Source organism: Podarcis pityusensis, assembly GCF_964106645.2.
Source record: "Podarcis pityusensis genome assembly, chromosome: Z".
Lineage (NCBI taxonomy): Eukaryota > Metazoa > Chordata > Lepidosauria > Squamata > Lacertidae > Podarcis > Podarcis pityusensis.
This window is the reverse complement of record NC_138044.1, coordinates 29,902,528-29,929,676: the sequence shown is the minus strand read 5'-3', so window position 1 is coordinate 29,929,676 and position 27,149 is coordinate 29,902,528. Positions and strand designations below refer to the sequence as shown.

General features: G+C 42.6%; 1 protein-coding gene across 2 annotated transcripts in view; it reads right to left on the bottom strand.

Annotated features, from left to right (window-relative positions):
• LOC308468814 (connector enhancer of kinase suppressor of ras 2-like) overlaps positions 1–27,149 on the bottom strand; it is a 317,637-nt gene that overhangs the window by 107,613 nt on the left and 182,875 nt on the right. For both annotated transcript variants that reach the window (XM_080991239.1, XM_080991238.1), the window contains exons 9-11: positions 9,528–9,674; positions 2,362–2,495; positions 639–850 (exon numbers count right to left, since the gene is read on the bottom strand). In XM_080991239.1, the coding sequence (XP_080847365.1) occupies positions 639–850; positions 2,362–2,495; positions 9,528–9,674 (493 nt within the window). The remainder of the gene's footprint in view (positions 1–638; positions 851–2,361; positions 2,496–9,527; positions 9,675–27,149) is intronic.

The following is a 27,149-nucleotide window of genomic DNA, read 5'->3' as shown; positions in this document are numbered from 1 at the left end:
CAATGGCTATCCTCTCCCATTCCTCATCCTCTTCTCAAATGGAAGAGATTCCCACAACTGGAATCATGATATCAGTGAAATATCTAAGGGCTCATCACTTGCGCAAAGCTATTGGAGAGCTTAGGATGGTGCCTTATACCAGGACAGGTTATTTGGCCACCTATTTGGCCATTATCAGTGGTGGCCGGTGACCACTGGGCAGGGAGTCTAACCATGGGTAGCACCAGAGCCAGAGCCAAGCAAAGCTGACCCATTCCGGATTTGCCCCCATCCTTCTCCTTGCTGAGTTTTGAAAGGCTGCACTGTGACCAAGGAGGAGGAGGAGAAGGAGGAAAGTGACTGGCAGTGCCATCCTCTGGACTGGACTGGTTGTAGGGGCTGGCTGAGGACAGACTGTGGTTGGTGGGGCAGTGACCCATTTGCCCTAATAGACAAACCTTCTCTGGGCAGTGTTGCCCAGTAACCAGCTGTCATGGCTGTGTCTGAAACCCAGATTTGGGGTGTGGGTCACCCTTAGGAAACCACCATTTTCCATCATGGCCATTCAGAATAAGATCAGAGTTTCCCAGCTGAACTTAGGCTGTGGAGTGACCTACCATTGTATGAAATAACAACAAGAAAACAAAAGGAAAGTGTACCATGTGTGGGTGTTTTTTCTCTTCGTCGCACCCCCGTCGCTCTCCCTCTTTCATATTCAGAGCTTACTGGGTGGCCCTCGCCTTCGATTAACGTGTAATACTTCCCGCTTTCGTGCTCCAAAAAGTAGCTGGGAGACTCGGAACCCTTCATCCCAGACTTTCCACCGCCATACTTGCTGACATCATCGCAAGACACCATTCCAAGATCATCTCTGTAGGGGAAGAAATGAGCAAAACGGCAAATCGGAGGAGCATCAGTAATGAAAACCTGCAGAGAGATAACCTATGCTTTCACATCCAGTACAAAGAATAAGCATGCCATATATTGTTGCACTATTATTATAGATCGTATCCTGCTCTCCCCCAGAAAGCACATGTGGGGCTCTCATTGGTCTCCTATTTAGTCCTAAAATAGTCAACAAAGAGGGGTGCAAAGTCAATGACTGGTGCTTGAAAATACAAGCCTGGTATGGTGGCAGATCATTTCTACTTGGGGGAAGCAATGGCTTTCCTTTGAGACATCCAGTGGTGGAGAAGGAGTCCTGTGGGTTAGCTGCTCCAGGCTGCAGTTGGCTTGATGCTGTATTTTGGATTTTGCTTAAAAAATGTGGGGTAGGATTGAGAGGGCAAGGGCAGTGCTTAGAGACCCCGGAAAGCATTGGAAGTATATTTATTTTTTCATTAACTTTGGATTTCTGTGCAGATTTTTAGGAGTCGAGCCCCAGATTAGGTGAAAGACTCCTGCATTGCAGGGGGTTAGATTCAATGATTCAATGAGCCTTGCGGTCCCTTCCAACTCTACAATTCTATGATTCTATGAAATAGCAACAGGTTTCCAGGTTTCCATGCAGGATCATTCCCCAGCACTACCTGGACATACCAGAGATTGAACCTAGGATGTTCAGTGCTAAAGCATCTGCTCTGCATACCAAGCTACAGCCCTTCCCTCATTTTAAGCGTTTCCCCTTTTAAATTTGCATGCATGCAGAATGGTCCTGGTCTAACACTCAAACCATTAAGCCACACCATCCCTTCACATGATAGCAAGCCTTCTCTGTCCTAAGACAGATTGGATGATACACTTACCTGTTCTCTCCTTACATGTATCAGGGAGTGGGAAGGCCCCTTCACTTGACTCTCATCAAGCACACTGTCATATGGCCAGTGCCAGTAGACTCGTACATTTGGATTCACATTCAAACATGAGTGCGGAACTCGTGGCTCTCCAGATATTACCAGCTCCTATGAACCCCAACCACTGGTCATGCTGGCTGGGATGCATGGGAGCCGGAGTCCAACTACAACTGGAGGAATGCACTCCCTGAAATTGGGCAGATATGCATGCATCCATATCGTGGGGTCGAATTGCAGATTCCATCTGGGATATTGATTGTGTGGTCTGGACATATGCCCACTGATTTTAAACATGCATGCCTTAGTTATGCCCGCACTTGAATGTTCAGTGGCATCAGAGACAGGACAGGAGCTCAGGGTTTTCTCATTCTCTACCATGCACAGGAGAGTGACAGGGTAAGAGTATTCTCTGCTCCAATGCACTAATTGCTGTGACCTTTTTTTTTTGCATTTGAATTAATGGCTCTACGTGTGCGCACGAGTGCACTTGCAAGGGAGAAAGCCTGATAGAAAGAGAGACTCTTTCTGTTCTGTAGCCTGAAATTACGGCTATGCAAAGCCAAGATTATTGTCAAAGGGCAAGGGATACCTGGGGCCATAGAGTCCTGACATAGGGGAGAGGATGAAAACATCTTGGAGAGTCGAGCTGTCCATTTTTGAGCCCATGCCCATCGTGCTGGTTGGTGTTGTGCAACTGCTAGTTGGGCTAGTAGGAATAACAGGCTGGAGAGAGAGAAGGAGAGAGCACACAATGAATACTCTAGCCAGTTCTACCCTTTCTTCTTCTTTTTTGCCAATGCAACAAAACTGGAATATTCACTGCCCCAGCAGGCACCAGCAACTTATTGGAATCTCTCTCCTAAATTGGCTGCAACAAGAATTTCTCCCCAAAAGAGATATTTGCAGAAATTACTCTATTTAGTAGAAGCACTGGAAGCTCCAAGAAGATGGCACAATAGCAAAGGCCACTCTTTCTCTTTCCACCCCACCACAATAATAATTTCCCATGCTTTTTAATTTTTTTTAAAATAACACCTTACTAATGGTAGTAAATCACTGGTAACATGGATAACATTCAAGTTTCAATCCAGGTCATCTCCTATTATGGAATCTCAAGGATCAAATCAGATCAAACGACGACTGACCTATTGCATTTTGACCCTGAGCACAGATGCCCCTGCACCAGTGCTTGACCTTGCCCCCTGATGGCAGACTCCAGTGAAGAGTACCAGCACCTTTTGCAGTGGCCAGGGGGCTTCAACTAACCAAAGGAGTTATGGAAAAGCATTGGGGATTTAACAGGATAGAACGTAAAAGACCCAACATGCCCTGAAGTGTGTCATGGCACCTATAAAATGTGATCTTTAAAATGTTTAAAAATATTATTTTTATTATGTGTTTTTATACTTTTATTATCAACTTTTTAATTAAAACCTCATAAAAAGGGGGAGTGGGGAGGTGTAGGAAAAGCATTTTATAGTTTATCATGACATGCCCTATCTCCCCCTTATAATCTTTTTTTTTTTTTTTTTGCATATGCTGTTCCATATTTCTCCCTTCCCCAAGATTCATTCATGTATAATGTGCTGATTTCTCTTTGATGTCATTACATTCGTATCTCACATAAGCTGTGATGTGTTCACTTGCTTTCTGCTGCTGCCTTCAAAATAAATATTTTCTTTTTTAAGAAACATATTTTATTGGAATTTAGAAAAAAGGTTTACAAAAATTAATACCAAGTATTTTTTTTTGTCAAAAGTAAAACACTAATCTGGGACGCGGGTGGCGCTGTGGGTTAAAGCCTCAGCGCCTAGGACTTGCTGATCGAAAGGTCGGCGGTTCGAATCCCCGCGGCGGGGTGCGCTCTCGTCACTCGGTCCCAGCGCCTGCCAACCTAGCAGTTCGAAAGCACCCTCGGGTGCAAGTAGGTAAATAGGGACCGCTTACTAGCGGGAAGGTAAACGGCATTCCGTGTGCTGCGCTGGCTCGCCAGATGCAGCTTGTCACGCTGGCCACGTGACCCGGCAGTGTCTGCGGACAGCGCTGGCTCCCGGCCTCTAGAGTGAGATGAGCGCACAACCCTAGAGTCTTTCAAGACTGGCCCGTACGGGCAGGGGTACCTTTACCTTTACCTTTAAAACACTAATCTAGATAAAAGCACAAACCGCAAAAAAGGGGAAAAAAGGAAAAGAGAGAAAAGAGGAGAAAGTTAGAGGAAGAGAGGAAGAAGAGAAGAAATAATGAGAGGAAAAGAAGGAAGGAAGGAAGGAAGATAAAGAAATTCCTTTTATACGTACAAAATAAATATTTTCTAATGTTTTTAGCCTCTTGAGTTCTGTTTGGTTACCACCCTCTTGCCTGTTAGATCAACTTAAATACATCATTTTTAGGTCAGAATAAAATCCAAAGCATTTCAGAAGAGGTACCGGTATATGTTTTGTCAATGCAAAGTAAAAATGCACATGACTCAGAACTTCCAGGCTAATTACAAGTAGAGCACAAGTTTGAGATCAGTTCATAATTAGCTAGCTTTCATTTCTCTTTTTCACCTTATGGCTTAAACAGGGATGAAAAAAACTGCAACTGTCAGCCTTCTTAAGGGAACAGCAATGTGTTGGGAGCCCTGAGAAAATTAATTTCCCAAGGCAGGTCACAAGTTCTTTCTTGGCTGTTTGTCACTATCCAGTTTTCCCACTACCCATCCAGTTTCCTCCCATGAGGAAAAAGAAGGGGTATTGTTAAGGGTTGTCCCAGGGACAAGCCCTGAGTCTTTTGTGATGGGCCCCAGACCTGCTGCCCATTTCCTATCCCTTAAACAGCGTCCTGCCTTTCCCCCACCACTTTCCCCCATAATACATATTTGTATAAAATTTTCATATATGAATTTATATGTCTAGATGCCTCTGAGAAATTAAGACAGTGAGTAGTTTGGAGTCTCATCAGTACTGCACTTTGCAGTACTGAAACCCAGCTGCCCTATAAGCAAAGTTTAAGGGATAGGAAATGGGCAGCAGGTCTGGGGCCCATCACAAAAGACTCAGGGTCCCTTACTTGCATAGATGGAGGACAGAGAGTGGTTTGTGAGTTTGTGTAGAAACTAGCCTATTGTACAAAGGTGAAGCATACATGTGTTGCTCCACCTACCTTCCCCTTCTTGTCAAGCAGAGAGACCCGTGCCTAAAAAATATGGTCAAGTGGAAAACTTATCAAACACATACTTTCCAAGCACTGAACAAGCAGAAGTGTTGACAAGCCATGAGTCAAAACTGCATTCAAAAATGTGTTTATTAGGAGAAATCCACACTAAAATGCTGAATTAAGAATAATAATTCCAAATTGCTGTTGAAATGTGAGGAACTGAAATTAACAGTGAAAAAGTAAGAAATGGAGAGACATTAAAATTGATAGATCCATCCATCCCTACTATCAATACAGCAGGTCAGGACTCAGTCTTGGACCATTTCCTGGGCATCTAACAGCCCTTGAGGTTAGTCAGCACAGATTCAATGCTCCAGTGAGCCTGACACTATTCTCGAGTATTTCAGAGGAACTGGTAAACAGCCACAAAGCTCCAATACAGCATGTCTAATTCATAAATACATTCCTGCCAATATGTGTATTCAGATAGCACTTGCATTTGAAATATGTTGCTTTTATACTTTGCAAAAAATTAATTTAAGCCCTAGGTTAGTCAGTGTTGATGCTACAATGCTGTGCAGTAAGTCAATGAAGTAATCAACAGCTCTCAACCATAAATATTCATAAAGCTGAGGAATGAATGAGTATTTAGCAGAGCTGCAAGTAGTCGGCGGGGAGGGGGATTCTGAACAGTAACAGTAAGGAAATGAGGCCATCTCAAACACCCACATGGGTTCTGATAAGAAAGCAGACCACTCACATATGGCAAGGCCCACTGGGGGCGAACACAGCAAGGCTGGCACGACTGCCATGTGTTCTAATTAAAAGCTGGCAACAGCAGAATAAAACAGCGTCACAGGATAACGTCCTTCTGCTGATTCGCGGAATGTTGTGGCAAAGCTAAACTGTTGATGGGAAATGCTGAGATGGGGCCAAGAGAGATCTTTCAGGGGCTTTGCTTCAGTGGCTTTTGTTACACAGATACTGAGGGCCAGTTCATACATGCAGGCAGCATCACTGCTTATTGAACAGACCATCTAAGGATGGTTTCATATCTGAATTTTCCTGCTGACTACAACAACAAGCATAGGACGCGTGTGGCACTGTGGGTTAAACCACAGAGCCTAGGGCTTGCCAATCGGAAGCTCGGTGGTTCGAATCCTCTTGACGGGGTGAGGTCCCGTTGTTCGGTCCCAGTTCCTGCCCACCTAGCAATTCGAAAGCACGTCAAGTGCAAGTAGATAAATAGGTACCGCTCCGGCGAGAAGGTAAACGGCGTTTCCTTGCACTGCTCTGGTTCACCAGAAGCGGCTTAGTCATGCTGGCCACATGACCCAGAAAAACTGTCTGTGGACAAATGCCAGCTCCCTCGGCCTATAGAGCAAGATGAGCGCCGCAACCCCAGAGTCGGCCATGACTGGACCTAACAGTCAGGGGTCCCTTGACCTTTACAACAACAAGCATAATGCAATCAACTAATACTCACCGCAATCACTAATTATTAATTAATTAATTAAATTATTCATTCAATTTATGTCCCACCTTTCCTCCTGACAGGGACAAGGTCCAAATGCACCCCTCCAAGCTTTTTCATTTGGCCCCTGGGACTGTCCCCAGGCCATGTCCCCAGGCCACCCACCTTCTTCCCAGGTCACACCTTTACCTGCTTCAAACCCCCTTTTAGTGTTTTTGCATGGCTAGTATATGTCCTTGAAACGGATAACGCCTCTTACTTGCATAGATGGAGGACAGAGAGTGGTTTGTGAGTTTGTGTAGAAACTAGCCTATTGTGCAAAGGTGAAGCATACATGTGTTGCTCCACCTACCTTCCCCTTTTTGTCAAGCAGAGATGTCAAGCAATCCTGTCTCCTAAAAGCACAAAAATTGGGCAGCACTCATTGGCTGGAGATGCTTCCAATGTTGCTGCTTTAAATCAGTCCTATGTGGCTGGTATATAAGACACACCGCATTGAAATGCAAAAGAAAAATTGACGATGAGTGACAAAGCACGTCATTTAAGGAGAAAATATTCCCTACTTTTGAAAAATCTCCTAAATAAACTCTCACTCACTCATTCAGCTATTACAACCGTGATGACAATGGAAGCATCAGTCATTCAACAGAGAGCATACTACAATACATTTTCACTCTGAGCAACCACTTTCAGTGCAATGAAAGAGAGTGTGTGTTTTACTCCTTTCCAGATCCTTAACCACAGGGCAACAGAAAGGAGGGCTCTTGCTCTGCCACCACCCAGAAATTCTGGGTTGTTGCAAACTGAGTTTTACTCAAGAGTATACCCACTGAAATTAATGGGCCTAAATTAATCATGCCCAGTAACTTCAAAGGGTCTAATTTAAGGATGGCTAACACTGGATACTACTGGATAGGGACGCGGGTGGCAGTGTGGGTTAAACCACAGAGCCTAGGACTTGCTGATCAGAATGTTGGCAGTTCCAATCCCCACGACGGGGTGAGCTCCTGTTGCTCGGTCCCTGCTCCTGCCAACCTAGCAGTTCGAAAGCATGTCAAAAGTGCAAGTAGATAAATAGGTACCGCTCCGGTGGGAAGGTAAACAGTGTTTGCCAGAAGCGGCTTAGTCATGACCCGGAAGCTGTACGCCGGCTCCCTCTGGTTCGCCAGAAGCGGCTTAGTCATGATCCGGAAGCTGTACCCCGGCTCCCTCGGCCAATAAAGCGAGATGAGCACCACAACCCCAGAGTTGGCCACGACTGGACCTAATGGTCAAGGGTCCCTTTACCTTTAACACTGGATACAACCATTTATTTTAAAGGTGATTTTTGTTCCAGTGAGCAAAAAGAGCTCAGACAGGAATGTCAAGCACATGGTTCCTTCTTCTTTTTTTAATAACATAATGCAAATCTCTAAGCAGTTCACATACAAACAAAAAACCACAACCATGTTTGTTCTATGTATGTAAACCATGTTGAAGCATTCCAGTAAAAAGATAGGAGGAGGTATTTTTGTTTACTGTGAAAATCTACAAAGTTTTGGGCTTTTGAACACGCTCATGCATTTCACATTACATGTGTTCTGGCCCTTTTCAAGTCAGGGTTTTTGTACACCATCAGGGCCAGCCCTACTATTAGGAAACTACTGTGGGGTTGGAAGAAGGAGTGAGGTTTTGGACTGCAGGCTTGCCCTCCAACGGTGCCCATTGAGACTGGTAAGGTGAAAAGCAGAGAGGCCAACAGTAGGTGGAACCAGTGATAACAACAGTGTCCCCATTCGCTTCCCTGCTCAGTTCTAAAAGGGCAAAGCTGAGACTAAGGAGGAGGACAAATACAGCCAGTACCAACCCCTAAACTCTTTGTAGATAGGAAGAAAGCTGGACTTGGAAGAATCAGTTCTGAGGTTGGTGGTGGAGCAGTGCCCCCCTTGCCCTAATGGGCTAATCTCTGCTGCCCTTGGGCGCAAAGGTGGACTCTGCTCCGTTGCCAGGGCTGAAGCAAGATCCAACAGCCAGCAAAGTTGGCTTATGTATATGGGATGGGGAGGTACCATCTTGCCTGCTTTAAGGCAGCAAAATGTATTGGGCTGGATTACTCTGAGCTGCCTGTTCCAAATCACGCAGAAAGCTCCAGCAACCCCAGCAGGCGAGGAAAAAACAACAACACCAGGCTAACAATAACTCATGATAGCTTCAATTGTTTTCATACTGGGAAACGAATAATACTTGTCTTCAAACTCATAATCCTCTGGAACAAAATCATGAAAGCAAGCAGGCTGTGAAATCCAAAAGGGATTTTTAAATTTCTTCTTGAAAAGTGTAGATGGGAAAAAGGCAGCAGCGGGAGGGGTGGATGAGGAGAGTGAATAGCGGTGATATGATGGAAACAGAGAGTGATTTGGCCTGATAGTATTGACTTTGCCCAAGAGATCCCAATGAATGAGTAGCGCTTTGGCTGAGGGCAGTGAGCAGAAAATGTGGTGGTTGTAATTGTGCTCTCCCTCCATTTGGAATCCCGGTAATAATAAAAAGATATGAAGGGGAAGTCATTAGATTTATGTCCTCTCCTCTCAAAGGAACAATTCTCAGAAAATGCATTGCTCTCAATTTGCAGGTCACTGCTGAGCTGGGAGAGCATAGCGGCTGCCGAGGATGGGAGCCAAGAAGTTCCACTTTCAGATACATCAGGACTGCAATCCTACACACACTTCCCTGAGAGTAAATCCCACTGCACTCAGTGCAGTTTACGTATGAGTAGAGATTTGTAGGACTGCACTGTTAAAAATCATGTTGGTGGCTGTTTAGGTAAGCCATTTGATATAAGAAGAAAGTCCCACCCATCCTTTGATGGGCGCCAAAGCCAGAATTAGTTGGTTCTGCCTGCCACTGGCCCAAGCTCCATATTCTGTTGTCCTTTCTGTCTTTCACCCTACCAGTTTCAGCAGGCACCCTTCACTACTGTCCCCCAAACCCAGAAGGCTACATATGTCGAGCCATTGCTGCTATGTGTGCAATTGTTAACCGGGCCTGTTGAAGGCATCATTGTTCTCTCCCCCCTACCAGAAAGAAGAGAGGACTCTATAGTGATTTGGCCCTTCATTAAACAGTGTTTGCCAGACAGAAATGCAACGCCAGGTTTGCCTTACCTGCAGGGCAAGAGGCTTCCACCTCACATTCTTCAGAAGAGCAGGAGCAGACACCAGGGTGTTCTGAGGCCGTTTCTTTAAGGTTAAGATCACTCCGTTCGGGTCTTCACGCAATGCATTTACCAGGTTCTTTAACTGCCAGCCAACCTGGAGAAAAATCCCATAATGGAATTTTGAAAGGTTTTTTCTTTTTCCATTTTATCATCCCAAAATGCTTAAGGGTATTTCGTTCAGATTTCTGTATGGCGAATAAGGGATGTCTTATTATCAGCATTCTTTCTATCTTTCTCTCTTATAAATACTGCTTATCATTCTTGGCAAGAAACAGACGTGGTAGATTTCTGTTAAAACCAGTTTTGGGTTATATCCAACAAAGTTGTACTCAAGAGTTAGGGTGGGGATAACTTCAAATTTAATTTGCATTTACAGGCGAACCTACCTAATTCACACCTTCTAAAGCTATACATGAACAAAACCACAGCCATCTTTTTGAAATTTACACTTCTCCAAATTTTGCAAAACAGTTCTCCAGTGAAGTACATGTGCACAAAAATGTATATACAAGGGTAAAGTATGCATTAAAAGGCATCTATCATTGAAAATACCATATAAAGTGCATTATGTTAAGGAACACTGTTTTGCAAAAATTATGTATAAAGGTATACACGTTAGGAGAAATATACACTAAAATTGTAATGAATTCTCATGAGGACTCCCCCAATCACAAATAATAATAACTGCAAACTGGTGTGGAAATGTGAACAATTGATCTTAACATTCAAAAAATGAGAAACCGAAATTGACAGATTTGCCCATCATTACTCAGAATAGACCAATTGAAATTAATAGACCTAAGTTAGTTGCACCCATCAATTTCTGTAGAAATTGGATGTAACCACCTGCTTCTTTCTCTTCAACTGAAAAGGTAATGATAGGTGCTCTTATTTCAATAATAACTCAGTGATAGAATATCATATTCCAAAAAGCACAAACGTGTTTTTTAAGACACTGATGCACTGCTCTAATTTTTATATCCTCTAAACAAACTGAATTATTACTTTTAATTATCTTTTCTACTGAAGTATCACTGTGTTTCACTGGGGGATTATAGAACAGCAGCTTCAGAATAATTACAAAATGAATCCTGGCTGTTGTAATGGAACCTGTTAATTTGGTGATGATGGGGGATGGGGGGAGGGAGGTTTGCTAGCATATTGTAGAACAATATTGGTGCAATTTCTTCAAGGTGTTTAATTAAAGATAAAACATCATTTATTTGAGTTACTGAACACTCCACAGAGAGGAACTGCATTTCTTAAGTCATTGCAAGCTATAACCACCATCTGAAATTAAAGCTTCACTAACACACAAAGGCCACACGTTTGCCTTACCCCTCTAAAACAGCTAAGAGGTGCTCCATGGTTGCTTAAGCATTAAAAAAACTCTCCTTTGCGTTTCTCTTCGGAGGGCTCTGCCTTGCTAAGAACACAGGAAAAGCGCCCCACTTTGTTCTCATGAATAAACATGGCACCAGCTTGTAAAATGCAATGTTTAAACAATGTTTTGAAACAGCTCCGAAGCAAACAGTCTAAACTCATAAATGGAGCATAAATAAATAGATTTATTTTCTCTTAAAAAATTCTTCCCAGACTATTTCCACAGGTGCCATTTGAGATTTCAGTGGTGGGAGGAGAGAGATGCAGCTGGGGGCAAGGCTATCAGCAAGATTTAAAACCCCAGCTTGGGTCAAACTTTGGGGTTTTGCTAAGCCTGCCAAGACCACCCTCTTTTGCAGAGAGAGTGCCATTTTTGGCTGCACAAGTTTCCACACTCAGAGGTGTGGAATGAAATTCATATACAGCAGGTGGGGAACCTGTGGCCCCATCAGATGTTCCTCCAACTTGCATTAGCCTCAGACAAAACAGCCAACAGTCAAGGATGATGGGAGATTTAATCCAGCAACAACTGGAAGGCCACAGGTTCCTTCCATCCTTGATAAGCAGGATTTTGTACCTCCCGGTTATTGCACAGATAAAGCAGTCACCCATTTGTGCATTTGGCACGGACACTTAGCATCTAGAGCTTTTTAAACTCCCTCCCACCCATGCTTACGCAGAGTCCTATTTCTTAGCTAACTTTGAGGCATGAGAGTCATGCAAGAAGGTTCCTCCCTGCAATGTGAAGCTATTTGGAACACGGGCTGTCACAGATTGAATGGACATAGTCCAAGCTATAATCCCCCTCCTATCATTAATGTGCCTGCTTTCAAGAGAAGGGACAATGGAGCATGTAGGAGCAGCAGTGGCCTGGATATTTCACATTGCTGTAGGAATATGGGAAGCTGCCTTACACTAAGTCAGACCATTGGCCCATCTAGCTCAGTGCTGCCTAGACTGACTGGCAGAAGCTTTTCAGAATTTCAGACCGGGGACATTCCCGGTTCTGCCTGGAGATGCTGGGGCCTTCTGCATGCAAAAGAAGGGCTTTACCGCTGAGCTACGGCCAGTAAAGCGAGATGAGCGCCGCAGCCTCAGAGTCGTTCGCGACTGGACCTAATGGTCAGGGATCGCTTTACCTTTATGGCCCATTTTAAGCATCCCCCTTTATATCTGCATGGCTTCTGTGAGACAAAGGAATTTATAACAAACCTGTTGTAGATGGAGGTAGAGTACTCATACAGGACACAGCCCTAACTCTTGGGCTATGCTGATCAGGCACCTAAGTCCATTCCTCAATGACTGGCTACTGCAGGGCAGAAGCCTCTTTTGGCTACAATGTTTTTATTATTGGTTGTTAGCCACCCTGAGCTCGGTCTTGGCTGGGGAGGGTGGGGTATAAATAAAATATTATTATTATTATTATTATTATTATTCCATGGAGGCGCAGGTTACAACAATAGCCAAGGCGACATTTTTCCACCTTTGCCGCATCAAGCAGTTGGTCCCTTACCTTTTCCGCCCCAACCTGGCCACAGTGATCCATGCAATGGTCACCTCCATGCCTGACTACTGTAATTCGGTCTATGTGGGGCTGCCCTTGAAGCTGTCCCAGAAACTCCAGCGGGTGCAGAATGCTGCAGCGAGGCTCCTCACGGGGTCTCTGCCATGGGAGCATATTCACCCAGTGCTTTTCCAGCTGCACTGGCTCCCGGTGGAGTACAGGGTCAGATTTAAGGCACTGATTTAAGGCAAAGGTTTTGACCTTTAAAGCCCTTCACGGCCTAGGACCCTCGTACCTACGGGACCGCCTCTCCTGGTATGCCCCACGGAGGACCTTAAGGTCCATAAATAGCAACATCCTACAGGTCCTGGGCCCTAAGGAAGTTAGATTAGTCTCAACCAGAGCCAGGGCCTTTTCAACACTGGCTCCGGCCTGGTGGAACGCTCTGTCTCATGAGACCAGGGCCTTGCGGCATCTGATTTCCTTCTGCAGGGCCTGTAAGACAGAGTTGTTCCGCCTGGCCTTTGGCTTGGAATCAGTTTGATTCCCTCCCCCTCTTTCTTTTTCCTTTCTCCTCCTGTGAAGAGGCTGCACCCTAATGTTTTAATGTTGTATCTTAATCTTTTAAATTGTATTTTAATCAGCTTGTTTTTATTATTGGTTGTTGGCCGCCCTGAGCCTGGTCTTGGCTGGGGAGGGAGGGGTATAAATAAAAATTTATTATTGTTATTATTATTATTATTACACAAGCATCTGGCTGGCCACTGTGAGAACAGGATGAAGGCTAGATGGGCTATTGGCATGATCCTGCAAGCACTTCTTAGGTTCTTATGTTCTAATGGACAGAAATAGACACACTCTTGAGGATCTGTGCTTTGAAGCATGAGGGGAAGGGAAGACCTCCTTATTACCACCCTGCTGCCCTCCACGAATGCTCTGGTTTGCAATGTCTTTACTGATAAAGCAGATAGTACCCTGCAGTGCACAGCTGAAATTCAGTCTTTTCTGGAAGGGTTTTTTAAAAATAGAATTTAGGGTTAGGTTACAATTTTGAACTCACTTACTAGGGAGTAACACCCCCCTGCAAAAACACAGTAGAACTTATTTCTGAGTATATGGGTAGAGGCTTCCACTACTATTAATATTAATTTAACTGGCACAAGAGTTCTTCTCTTCCTTCAGGCATAAATTAAACAGTTTTATGAGGTGATTTCTTCTCACCTAGAGAATGTCCTTAGATATAAATTCACCTTCAGTTTATTTCTAAAATATCTTCCTTTTTCTTTCCTTTTTCTTCCTCTTCATCTCTGTGTTTTCAAGATGTGTATTCAGAAATGTCTGATTTTCTTAATGTTTGATCATGTCTGAGAGAACCAGATGCAATTTTGAAACTGGGGGCAAACGTTAAAAAATCCAGAAGCCTTGATAATTTCGCAAGCTCCTTCTCACAAAATAATGCTAAATAATTAATGTCCTGAAGATAAATTGCTCTAAGGAGAAACCTTAATGAGGGAACCATTAAAACACTAATAATATATGCAATTTAGGGCAGCCTGCCCTGAATGTCAGCAGGCTAAGATGAAAAGCTCTTAGGACGTTGTCGATGGTATTGCTGAGATATTACATTTAGGCAAAAATAGTAAGATGACATCATGGCAGACTAGAATACTAGACAGAGAATTGAAATTGGGCTTAGCACCAACATTGAACTAATTTGTCTTTAAGAGCTGCTAGGCACACCAGAGAAGGTCATTGTTGGGACTTGCATCCTCCTTGTGTTAGACTCAGAGGAGAGCTCCACAGATCCAGTCATGAGTCCCAGCATCAGGACTAGGGGGACAGAGCATTCAGCACCCTGAGACCATAGCTCAGAATAATACCCCCACTCAAGGAACCAGCGGAATCAGGTGACTTAATGTGCCCTTAATGGAATCATCTATCTCTGGGACGCTTTGCAATCATCACTACTGGGTCCTCAGGAACAGCAATGGCAGGAAGCCTGAACTCAGGCTTGAACCTGAAAATGCTGTGCTTATTTGTCAACACAAAACATACCAGGTCCGTGGCCTTTTCAGAAAAAGGCAGCATGGTCAGGATCACGGCCTCACAAGGACAATGATAGGATAGGAAGCCTGAGTGCTTACCCCAGGAATGGAGAACTTGAAGCCCTCCAGAGCTAAATTCCATCATTCCTGACCTTTCTGTTTGGAGCTGATGATACCTGGAGTCAAACAATATTTCAAGGAACACAGGTTCCCCTTCCTAATTTAAACCTTCAGCTGATGCTTGGAAGATGCAAATGCTATAGTTGCCATATATGTGATCCTAGTTCAATGATCTTCTGGACAGCTCCTCAGGTGATACGTAGTAGACCCTCTTTCTGCTTATACTGCTGAATAGCTCCCCTGCTGGGTTTGGGAGACCAGAATGTCAGAGATATCATCTTGGAATCATTCTTGGCCAAAGAGAGAAGTATAATGCAGTAGTCTTTGGAATCCACCTTCAACAACTTGAAAAATGAGGTCAACTTTTTAAATAATCCACATATGATCATATTTCTCCACTTATCTTTTCTTGCTTTCCCCTCATTCTCTTGATTTATTTCTCCTGTTCCATCCTCCTCTGTTTCTTCTGCCTCTCTTTCCTAAAAATAGTTAGGTCAAAGTATGATTGATCATGTGTTCCAGTCCATCTATTGAAAACCAGTGAGGGGTGGGGAACTTGTAGCCCTCCTGAAGTTGTTGGATCTCAGTTCCCATCAGTCCAAACCATGGTTGAAGCTGGAGGATGATGGTGTTGGAGTCTATGAATACTCTCTCCCTCACTCAACAGCAAAAGGCTGTCAGAGTGGATCATTAAGTCCTTCCAGATCAGGCCGCCTTACGAACATGTAGACTCTGTTGCTATTATTCTCTGCGAAATAACATCTTCTTCTGCCTTCTCTATCTCCTCACTACTTCAGTTTGACTGAGTGGCAATTTAAGAACTGTGTGTCAAGATCGCATGAAATAAAGGCCTTCTGAGTTCTATTTAAGAAAGGTAGGGCACGCTCTACGCACAAGAACAAATGGAACCAAAATCCACCATATAGATAATATCCTGCGTTTTGGGAGATCAAGCCAGTACACGCAGTTCCTGCTTTTTTACCCTCAAAACAACCCTGGGAAACAGGTTGGGTTGAGAGAGTGAGTGGCCCAAGGTCACTTGCTGAACTCTATGACTAAGAGAGGATTTTAATTGGATCTCCCTGGTTCTAGTCAGACCCTCTAACTATAACTGTTGTGCTGTAATGAACTACAAAGGCTCACAGATAGTTTTCAAAATTCCCATTTTGCAGATTTCAAAGCTGGTTATATTCCTCTTACGATATTTATGCACCTACAGCTCTCACAAATGGTTTAACACACACCTGGTATTTGGATAAAGTTAGAATTTTGGCAAAGTCTGAAAATTCTTTGTTTGGGGCACTCTCTCCAAGCTGAAACATGTCTGAAGCCATTTACGAAAGCTGCCACAAGGAAAGTTCAAAAAGTCATATTATATTTCAGGGATGGAGAATCTCTGGCCCACACTTGGCTCCATAAAACATCAGATGTGGAGCAGAAAAATCTGCAGCTACAAGGGAACAAACAGGAGCCTTAAAATGTGCTCCTGATTGTTCCTCTGACAGCAGGGCTTGCATTCAGTTTCTTTTGAATCTGGTGCCAAAAGCAAGCTCCGCTGGGACTGATTCCTCTCAAGAGCTTCGAAATGGGAGCTGCTGAGTAGAGTTGTTCTCTGCTGAAACCACGGCTTCCAGCTCTACTGGAATTGGCTCTACTCAGAGCTTCTGACTAGAGACAGCCCCTGCCAAAAGCAAAGCTTTAGATTCAGCATAGACTGTAAGCTCCAATTTCAGTGCAGATATTTGCAGCCACAACCTGAATTCAAGTCAGGGTTGCAAAGGGAAACCAAGACAGCACCTAAAGTGCATTCCTGATTCTTCCTTTGAAGTTAAGTCACCTGACATCATACGATGCCCCAGCAGCCAGACCCATTTTCGCACCCCTATTGTGGTAGAAACAAATAGCTTGATTTCACCTTAAGCCAGCTAGGAAGGTGGAATTATATTACCATTTTTCGGCAAGCCATTTGTTTACCTGAACATTAAGGTCCTGTTTCAAGGCCCTACTCCAGGTGTCTCTGTTGAATGAAGTGAGGAGGTAACCACTGGGGAGAAGTCCTTTTGGTCATGGCACCTGTTAGGAAACAACCTTCCCGGGGAGGCTCACCTGACACCATCTTTGCAGTCTTTTCAGTGCCAGGTGGAACTATCTGCTCAGCTTGGCCTTTATCATAATGTACTGTATACAGTTTGCATGACTTACAGAAGTTTTAAAATTCATGTTTCATCTTTGGGGACATGGGCGGGTTTTGTTTTTGCTGCATTTTAAGTAGCTTTTGATTTCATGCCTTATTGTGTGTGGGGGGGAGAGAGCGCGTGCTGCCTAGGGAACTTTATGTTCTGGGGTCAAAATGAAATGCTTTGCAGAGACAAATAAACAGACATAGTATTTCTTGGAGGTTAGGTACAGACAAAACTGTATCATCAAACATCATCTCATTTAAGAATCATATAAACAATAATATATTATTTAATTAAAGCACTGACACAATCAGTACTGAGAGATATCAGGTATCCTGTGCAATCTTATACATTATCTACTCAAAAGTACATCATATTGTTTTCAATGGAGTGTCCTCCCAGATATAGAGAATTGCAGCCAGAATTCTCTAGTTCTTACTAAGGTAGGTGGACCTGGTCTATAAGCTGACTACAAGGTGGAATGTGGGAGGGCTCGTATGACTGAACACTTCTCTGTTTTTTAAAGAACAGATGGCAGGGAGAAGCCATATGAAGCTGGAAGGGGGGTTTAACTTCACCCCTGAAGGCACACTTCATTGTCTCTTGAGAAAGATGGATGCCAACACAATCTCAATCATTTAATAATATGAGTTTCACTTGCAGCCCAGGCATAGGTTTATGAGAACAAGCTCCAAGAGACTGTGTGTTTGGAACTAATATCAGTTCATTATTCTGGCTCTCCCTTACAAGGTTTGTTTGTTTGTTTATTTCATAAAATTTATACAGCACTTGATTGTGAAAACAAATAAACCTTCAAAGCAGTTTACTTACTTTCCTTCGCCAAACCTTTATTAGGCATTACAAATATGAGCCACCATAAAACATTCATATATAAAAATTTAAAACACAGTGGTACCTCAGGTTACATACACTTCAGGTTACAGACTCCACTAACTCAGAAATAGTGCTTCAGGTTAAGAACTTTGCTTCAGGATGAGAACAGAAATCGCGCTCCAGCGGCGCGGCAGCAGCAGGAGGCCCCATTAGCTAAAGTGGTGCTTCAGGCGAAGAACAGTTTCAGGTTAAGAACGGACCTCTGGAACAAATTAAGTACTTAACCCGAGGTACCACTGTTTTTACAAATTAACAGCCATGTAATAATGAGGATTGTCATTGGAAGTTTCTTCCTGCTAAATAATGCCATTCACCACTCAGAGAGATACTATTGATAAAAACTCAGCCACCCTTGCAGTTACTTCCAGGTTAATGTCAGACATATAAAATCTGATATTTTCATTGTGCTGTGATGTTAGACTACCCCAAAAAGAGTAATGCATGCGTTTGCGAAGCTGGTTGTACAATGGGCAGTAGAAAGGAATATGTTTTACTGTGTCCGGCACATTCAAAAAACATCTGCAATGTCTCTCATTTCTAGAGATGTTAAAATATCTGTCCTTGACAAAAGCTGAGGGGAAAACGTTTAGTTGGGCAAACATAAAGTTTGGACTGGAATTATTAAATTTGAAATATAGGTGACCCTGTTATCTGTTATATTTAAACCATAAAACTTGGGGGAGCAAATTTTATTTACAGCTGACTCGATGTTTTGTTTTTCAATGTCCCTTAATCTGATTTGAATATTACGATAAATATATTGCTCACTTGAAATATATAAGAGTTCAAAATCAATAACAATAGATCTGATTTTGCTATGTAAATGTTCGAACCCTCTGGATTTATAAGAGTCCTTAAGTCAGAAAGCAGACTTGAAGGTTGGCAACAGAAATGGCAATGCAACCAGTATTTTAAAGTGCTAGACCACACCCAGTGTATACACACTGTCATGTGTACACCTAGTTCAGCACAAATCCTCTTCTCCTTGATGAACTTGGGAGCCCCAGGATACATCTCAAAAAACTTGAGTGTATCTTATCTAAATCACTATTATATGCCTGTATCCATATTAGGATCCCAAAAAGTTGCTGGGACAACACTTTGGCTTGAAAAATTTGAATAGCAGCTGGTTACCTTTCTGAAAATAAATTGAGCTACTGCTGAGGAGGTAAACTTTGCCTGTTTTATAGCCCCTGTACAATGGTTTGACCAAAGCAATTGCAATATCAAGAAAAACTCAAAACCCTGATTTTAAACCTACAAAATTTAAAATACTAAGAGATTAAAACTACTGTACCTCAACTTTCTACGCATCTGGGTAGGCTTGTCTAAGCAGGAGAGTTTTTAGCAGGCACTGAAAAGAGTACAGTGAAGGCACCTGCTTGAAATCAATAGGCAGGGAGTTCCAAAGTTCCGCACTAAACAATCAAGTTCATACGAATACAGAACGGGTATTACGTGGCACTTACAGTAGTGCCTATTCCACCAATCAGAGTGGGCAAGTAGGCAAACTTGGAATAAGGTTAAGATTTTAAGACCAGTTAAGTCTGAAGGAGTGACTTCCCTAATGAGTGTAGACAGCTAACTCTCTTGTCCCTTACATCCTTACCTATTAGCTGTGTGCTGCTTATAGAAGGGATGTTGGACGGTGCTCCCAGATCAGTGGATTTAGGATTGCAACCTAATTGAGGATTTGGCAAAGGGGCATGGAAATGCAGAGCAGAAATAGTGCTGTAGCCACAGCTGGAGATCTATGTGTTCTCAAGCTTCCCACATAATCGTGTGGATGGATTTGGTTATGGTTTAGTTATATACCTCTAATCGTGTGGTACAGTTTAGTTATATACCTCTTTTTTAAACCCCAAGTTCCCAATGCATAAATAACATAGATATATACGATATGTGTTTAGTTAATTGCTGGTTTTAATTTTTAGAACATTTTAATGGTTTGATTTAATTGGGTTTTTTATTAATAATCCTATGATTTTATTTGTCTTATTCTTTTTGTAAATTGCTTTGGGTTTTTCTACAATCAAGCGGTATGTAAATTTCATAAAATAAGTAAGTAAATAAATAACTTGGCCACAGAGGTTATCACCAGGTTTAGTGCACCAGGAGCAGGTTATCACCAGGTTTAGTGCTCTGGGGGAAGTAGAACTCTTTCATCTACTTCAGTTCTTCCTGAGAGTGATGAAGTAATCAGGACCAACTTGTGGACATTTCTTTTTACACACCATGTTAGCTCTATTACTTTCTGAAACTTGTTCCACGTTCTGCCACCAAAAGCCATACATTTGGATGGAATGAAAACTTGTGAAGCTGCAGAGGCAAAAAGCAGGAAAAGACTAGTAGGCATCACAGCAACAGGGATTCAGGATGGGCAGCTGTGCCCAGATTAAGAACATAAGAATTTAAAGAGCAGCCTAGCTGGATCAGGCCAATGGCTCATCTAATCCAGCAGTGGGCAAGCTGATGGCTATGTGAACCCACAAGAAGGACTTCAGTGCAACAGCACTCACCTCTCCAGCAGTTTCCAGCAACTGGTATTCAGAGGCATTGTCCCTCCAGCGGTGGAAGCAGAAAATAGTAATCATGGCCATTAGCCATTGATAGCCATAGATTGTTGAATCCTCTTAAAGTTATCAAAGTTTGTGGCTATCACTGCCTCTTGCAGAAGCAAATTCCATAGTGTCAAAAAGTCCTTCTGTTTGCCTGTCCCGAGCCTTCCAATATTCATTGGGTGGCCCCAAGTTTTCTAGTGTTATGAGAGAGGGAGGAAAGCTCATCTCTTGCTCCCTTTCTCAATACCATGCATCATTTTATACACCTCTGACATGTCCTCCCTTCCCCTTAGAGACTGTTTTGGAGTGAAGCTTTTCACAATGTTCAAGCAATCCAACCTGCCATGTCTATAGCCCCAGGCATCAGTAGACTACTGATAGTTTCAAGCCCTGGCAACACAAAGCACCCTTCCCACCACAACCCTTTCCTTCACAATTGGCTGTAGCACTCAAAAGTGGTTATATGTTCAGGGTGTGGGTCACATCAGTTATGGGGGAAATGTACAGATTTAATGAAGAAGGGTCACCCGAGAGGCAGAATCCAGTGGAAGAAGGCATCATGTTCACCTCTGAAGTTGGCTTCCTAATAACTGGAGGGATCCATGGTGTTGCTCATATTTTGTAAGCCAGGAGAGTTGGGAGCAATGGAAGAGGCAATTCCTATATCAGCGGAAGAGAATTTGAAGAAAAGCAGCAACAACATGGCAGGTCTGAAATCCAGGAAGCCTGCTCTGGAGTCAAGTGGGTGCTGCTAGGCAAAGTAATCAATAGGTAGAAGAGCTAAAAACCAGAAAATGGGATGGGCAGAAAGCAAAGGAAGTGTCCAAAAACTTCTGAAAGCAAAGGAAGCAGTGCCAAGGCAAAGCTATTTTAAAAACAAAAACAAAAAAGAGTAACCTGTTTTGACTAGACAAAAAATAAGACTTCAGGAAATATACAGAACAGACTTGGAATAATCAAGATTAGAACCTGGAACAGATAACCAAGGGTATCTGGGAAAATGTGTACTGCTTGCAAAGCTGGAAGTAGATAAGAGTTTTATTTAAGAGAATTGCAAGTGTTTTGAGAGTGGGTCCACTTCTCATGCAGCACACAGACATTTCTTTTGAAACCATTTTAAAATGTGCAAAACCTGTTTGCCAGAGGCAAATGTGGAGTGAGCAGCCATCCATCTTTCAAATGGCTTCCAGTGTGCTGGCATCCACCACCATCACCTATTGTCTGTCCTCTGCCTATGAAGATTGATGGGCAGCTACATTAGGAAAGGTGCCCACCACAGAACATTTCTATATCTACAAGTACCTGCTGAAAATAGAACTATTAATACTTTAATACATTCCCTACTAGAGCAAATAGCAGCTGGAGGGGGGTGGAGAGAGGGAATTTCCAACTATTGGAGTGGAAGAAGTATTAACCAGGAATGGGGAACCTGTGTCTTTCCAAATGTTCTTGGCAACTCCCATCATCCCTGACCATTGACCATGTTGGTTGAAGCTGATGGGAAGTATAGTCCAATAACATCTGAAGAGCCACAAGTTCCACACTTCCTACATTAATAACTCCCCCCCCCCCCCCACAGAACTGTAGTCCCAGTCTGAATTGGGGCTTCTAATTGTTGCTTTTTTATAAAAAAATGTAAAGCGATGGGAGATCTAAAGACAGGTGTCAATTGTCTTGATTTGTGTGTCACGATTTACCTTGTTTTAGATCGATTTAAAACTTGCTCCCTCTGGCTGCAGCCTTGGCAGCAAGGAAGGTAGCCCAATTGTGGAGCACTGAAGCTCGGACAGGATGAGGTCAAGGTGCAAGAATGAGTATTTAGGATAAAATTGGATCCTGCTGCAATAAAGAGAGCACTTGTGGTTAGCCAATTCAAATAGGATGAAAACGGTCTGACTGCACAACAAATTTCAGTGCCAAACATGATGAAAGTGATCTGTTAACATCAAAATAGCCAGTTATGAATAGGGATGCCAAGCCTTATGGGGAACAGTTGAGGGAGTTGGGCATAGTTGAAGGAGCCAGGAAAAGAGGAGACTAAGAGAAGATATGATAGTCATCTTCAAATATCTAAAGGGCTGGCGCATGGATTATGGAGCAAGTTTGTTTTCTCCTGCTCAAGTTAGAATATATAATAATAATAATAATAATAATAATAATAATAATAATAGAGATTCCAACCAAACATCAGGAAGAACTTTGGCAGTGGAATGGACTCCCTCAGAAGGTGGTGGTCTCTCCTTCACTGGAGGTTTATAAGCAGAGGTTGGATGGCTATGGATACTTTAGTTGAGATTCCTGCATTGCATGAGGGTGGACATAGGGTCTCTTTGGATCCCTTCCAACCCTACTATACTGTGATGCTCTGATCTCTGAGAAACTGATTTAAGTATTCCAATTTATGATTAGTGCACCCCCCCACACACAGTTGATTTAATTAGCAAATCTACTTTTGGACTCTTGAAGCTGAAGCTGAACATAAGGCTCTGATATTTCTACAGACACTTCTTACCATACTGAAAGTAGCATTTGTGCAACTAATTAGAAATAAGTGTGTTGAGTGGCTCCTTAATTTAAAGGGCAGAACAGTTTAGAGGCTAAATTACGTACGTCTGCTGGGTCACAACAGAAAAGATAAGGTAAGAAACCCCAAATTGGAAATTTCAGCTGCAGAGTAACTTGCATATCAGCACGCATGTGGTGTGATTCAAGACTTAAAAAACAAAACAATACACTTTAAGAATGTAAGAAAATCCCACCAGTATCGGGACAAAGGCCTTAGCCCAGTACTCTGTTCTCATTGGCCAACCAGATGCCCTTAGTGAGCCCATAAGCAGGACCTGCATGCAATAGCACTCTTTTCACCTGCAATTCCCAACAACCTGTATTCAGAGGACATAGCCGTTGTGTTTACTAGGCTTTACCTCCATGAATCTAATATTTCAAAGCCATCCAAGTGGGTGGCCATCACTGCCTCCTGTGGGAGCTAATTTCACAGTTTAACTATATGCCATGTAAAATGCACTTTCTTTTATCTGTCCCGAATCTTCCAGCATTCTGCTTGCATGTCCCCAAGCTCTACTGTTATGAGATAGGAAGAAAAGCTTTTCCCCCTTCCACTTTCTTCACACAATGTACACTTTTATCTCTTTCATGCCCCCACATTTTTCTAAATGAAGAAGCCCCTAAACGTTGCCACTTTTCTTGGAAAAGAGTTGCTTCAACCCCTCAATCATTTAACATGTCCTTTTCTGAACCTTTCCAGCTCTGCAGTATCCCTTTTGCCTTAGTTATTTTGTTTTTTTCTTTCTGGGAATGTTGTATTTCTGTCCCTCCACATTCCTTCTAGCATTGCTTGTATACAGTCCATAGAATATGCACGGGTATATTCTATATAGTCTACGGAATATGACATATGCGTATTCCACACATTACATACAAGCAATGTTAGAAATGTACAGTCGGTTTAGAAAACTAAATGAGGCTTCCAAAAAGTCTGCATGGATTATCTGTATTGCAATGCTTCCAAAAGAGGATTAACTCCCTTTTCATGCAGACATTTTTGCATAGTGGCTGGTCCCTATCTCACTTGTTAGCCCCTGGAGAGAATATGACCATTAGGTTGGGAAGATCTTCCCAACTGGATTCCCCAACATGATGACACCACAACATGTCCTACAGCCATGTTGTGAGACAACACTATGAGATAGTGGGTTTGTTTTTCAGTGCCCACCCCTAACAACTCATGTGGGGTAGATCAATCAAATAGCTATTAGCCATTATAACCAAATGTGTGCATTTGAACTATTTGATGGGTTGATGGAATTTGTCTGACTGCATCTCCCTGTACAGGCTTTTCATGCTGTGTTGGTTTTGCTGCTTCAATCCCATAAATCCGGGGGGAGCACAAGGGTCATAGGAGAGACCACAGGCAGGTGGGGGGGTGGCAGCTGTGGGCATAGCAGGACATCCATTCACAGCGGCCTCCTCCTTGCAGTCAGGGAAATCCCTGCAGTTGCCCCTCCGCCTCCAGGTACTCCACCTTTCCTCCAAGGAGATCCAGGTACTATGTATGGTTCCCCTGCACCACATCTTACATGTTTTATCCTCATAGCCACCCCTTGAGGTAGGATACGCTGAGAGGCAGTGAAGGGCTGAAGTCGCCAAGTGAGTTTTGTGGCTGAGTGAAGATGTGAAAGTGGCTCTCCCAAGTCTTAGTCACTTTACAGGGAACCAGGCAGAGGGCCTTCTCAGTAGTTGCACCCGTCCTGTGGAACACCCTCCCATCAGATGCCAAACAGATAAACAACTATATGACTTTTGGAAGCCATCTGAAGGCAGCCCTGTTCAGGAAAGGTTTTTTTAATGTTTGAGCTCTTATTCTGTTTTGATATTTTGTCAGAACTGCCCAAAGTGGCTGGGGCAACCCAGTCAGATGGGCGGCATATAAATAATAAAATTATTGTTATTATTATTAGCCCAGCACTATAACAATTATACCACTGTGGCTCTCACTAGCAATTTGGGTGTGGATCTTCCTCTTCCCCTAATATGATCCCAGAATGAGAAGTGGTTGATATGCCGCCATTGGAGCTTAAGTACTTATTTCCCTTCCCACTTGGTGGTATTTTAAAAGAGGGGCAAATTTGTTTTGACTTTTTAAAAAGGCAGGGGAATTCCTTCAATACCTTCAATTCCCCTCTTTTTATTATTTCCCCGTTACTGATTTATGTTTTTACTGAAATGCTGTATATTATGATTTTGTCTTTCTTATTGGTTTGTAGCCTAGAGAAGGGTTTTCCAAACTTGGGTCTCCAGCTGTATTTTTGTTTTTAAAAACAACCTACAATTCCCATCATCCCTGACCACTGGCCCTGCTAGCTAAGGATGATGGAAGTTGTAGACAAAAAACAGCTGGAGACTAATGCTTAGAGCATTAGTCGTCAATTGGTGGTTTGGGATCTAGCACTGGATCACAGCCTGATCTAAGCAGCACCACCACAAATATATTGATTTTGGTTGATATATGTGAACCACATATGCATTTACTGAAATATAAAGCAGTGTACAAGTATTATTTATGACAGTATGCAAGTATTATTATTAATAACAGTAACAAAGAAATTGGTTCCCAAACGTATGTTTTGGTTAAAGATGGGTTGAGGGCTACTAGCCTAGAGAATATTTGTATGAGGTGAGACCCAAATTGAAGCAAGCAAGCAAGCAAACATTTAAGATCCACCTTTCGCCGTAGTTCAAGGAATCTTACAAACAAAATTTGCAACATACAACACAATACAATCAGCCCTGTACTGACATGAAAGAACAGCAACGAAATCCAGCAGTCAAAAGCGTCATAGAACATTAAGAGAAGTCAGGGTAAGAAAAGAGGGATTGCACATAATTATGATGGTAGGCATGCAATTGAAAATAGAAAATAAAGAACCAGCCCCTAAAAGCCAAAGAAAGTTGCATTGCGGTGGAAGGCAAATACAGAAGGGGCAAGGCGAACCACTCTAAGGAAGAGTATCAAATACTGGGTGAGGCCAAAGAAAATTCCCTTCCTCTTTTTCCCAGCCAAATATGGATTCGGAACTAACAAGAAGGTTTCTGTGGATGATCTTAACAATGCCCACATATGGGGGCAGCACACCTCTTTGTAGTAGATGTCATTAAACAACAGAGGTAGCCTTTATGACTTGCTCGTGAGCTTCCAGAAGCAAATGGCTGCTCCTTGTTGGACACAGTTTGCTGGACAGGATGAAACCCTAATCTGATCCAGCAGAGCCACCCTCAGATTCTTAGAAAATTGAACTAGGCTTCCAAATAGCCTGCATGGGTATCTGTCTTGCAATGCTTCCTAATGAGGATAGAGTCCCTTTTCATGCATGTTGACAGCACTACGGGTGGAGGAGAAAATTGTTTTAAAGTGGCCTATACATATAATATGGCAGTTCTAACCTGGCTAAGCCTAGCCCACACTAGACTGCCTCTTATGCAGAGAGCACACTTTACACCCACACTTGCCTGATTCTGTGTGAGCAATGCAAAATTATACACAGAAAAATATATATCATGTGCATTCTGCATATAAAATACATTAACATATACATTAATATGTATGGAAGAGTCAAGCTCTATGCTGTATTATATTTCTGCAAAGTATTAATACATCGTATTAATGGGTAATTTCATATAGTTATATATGTTGCTGTATTTGTTTATGTGCTGGTTAATTAAGGAAACCTGGAGAGTATGTGCGCATAATAATGCACTTTTTACAGTATATAATGCTGTACATATTATGTAAGAATTGCTCACATTTTTAGTGAAACTGGTAAAAAATAATAATACCTCACTTCTCATTGAGATCAAGGAACAAGATGAAAATTAGAAAAAATCCCTGCAGATAACAGCAGCACGGAGCTTTTCAGAAAATACCACACCTCTAGTTGGCACTTCTTGTAACATCCAGAGCCAAGTTGAGATCCCATAAGCAGAGGTTATTCAAAACCAAATCTGCCCTGACAAATTCAACTTCAGTTTAGTTTTAGAATGTGCTTATTGTTTGCATTTCTTCAAACATTATTGCTCAACACAGGTGGCTTGTAAAACAAAGATTTTTTAAAAAATCATAGAGCCAATAATCCAAATCACCAAAATAAAAATATATATCTCAGAGTATAAAATAAGTAATAACCAGATTAAAATAGACAATAGCACCAAAGACAACAGCGTGTGCAAACATGACAATCCACCAAAATTTAGCAAGAGGTGAAAATATTGTTGTTTGGGGAGTTCTAGAAGCAGGGCACCACCACATAAAAGGCCCTGTTCCAGTCACTTCTACAAGTCTTATCTGAAGACCGGGGAATGCAGAGA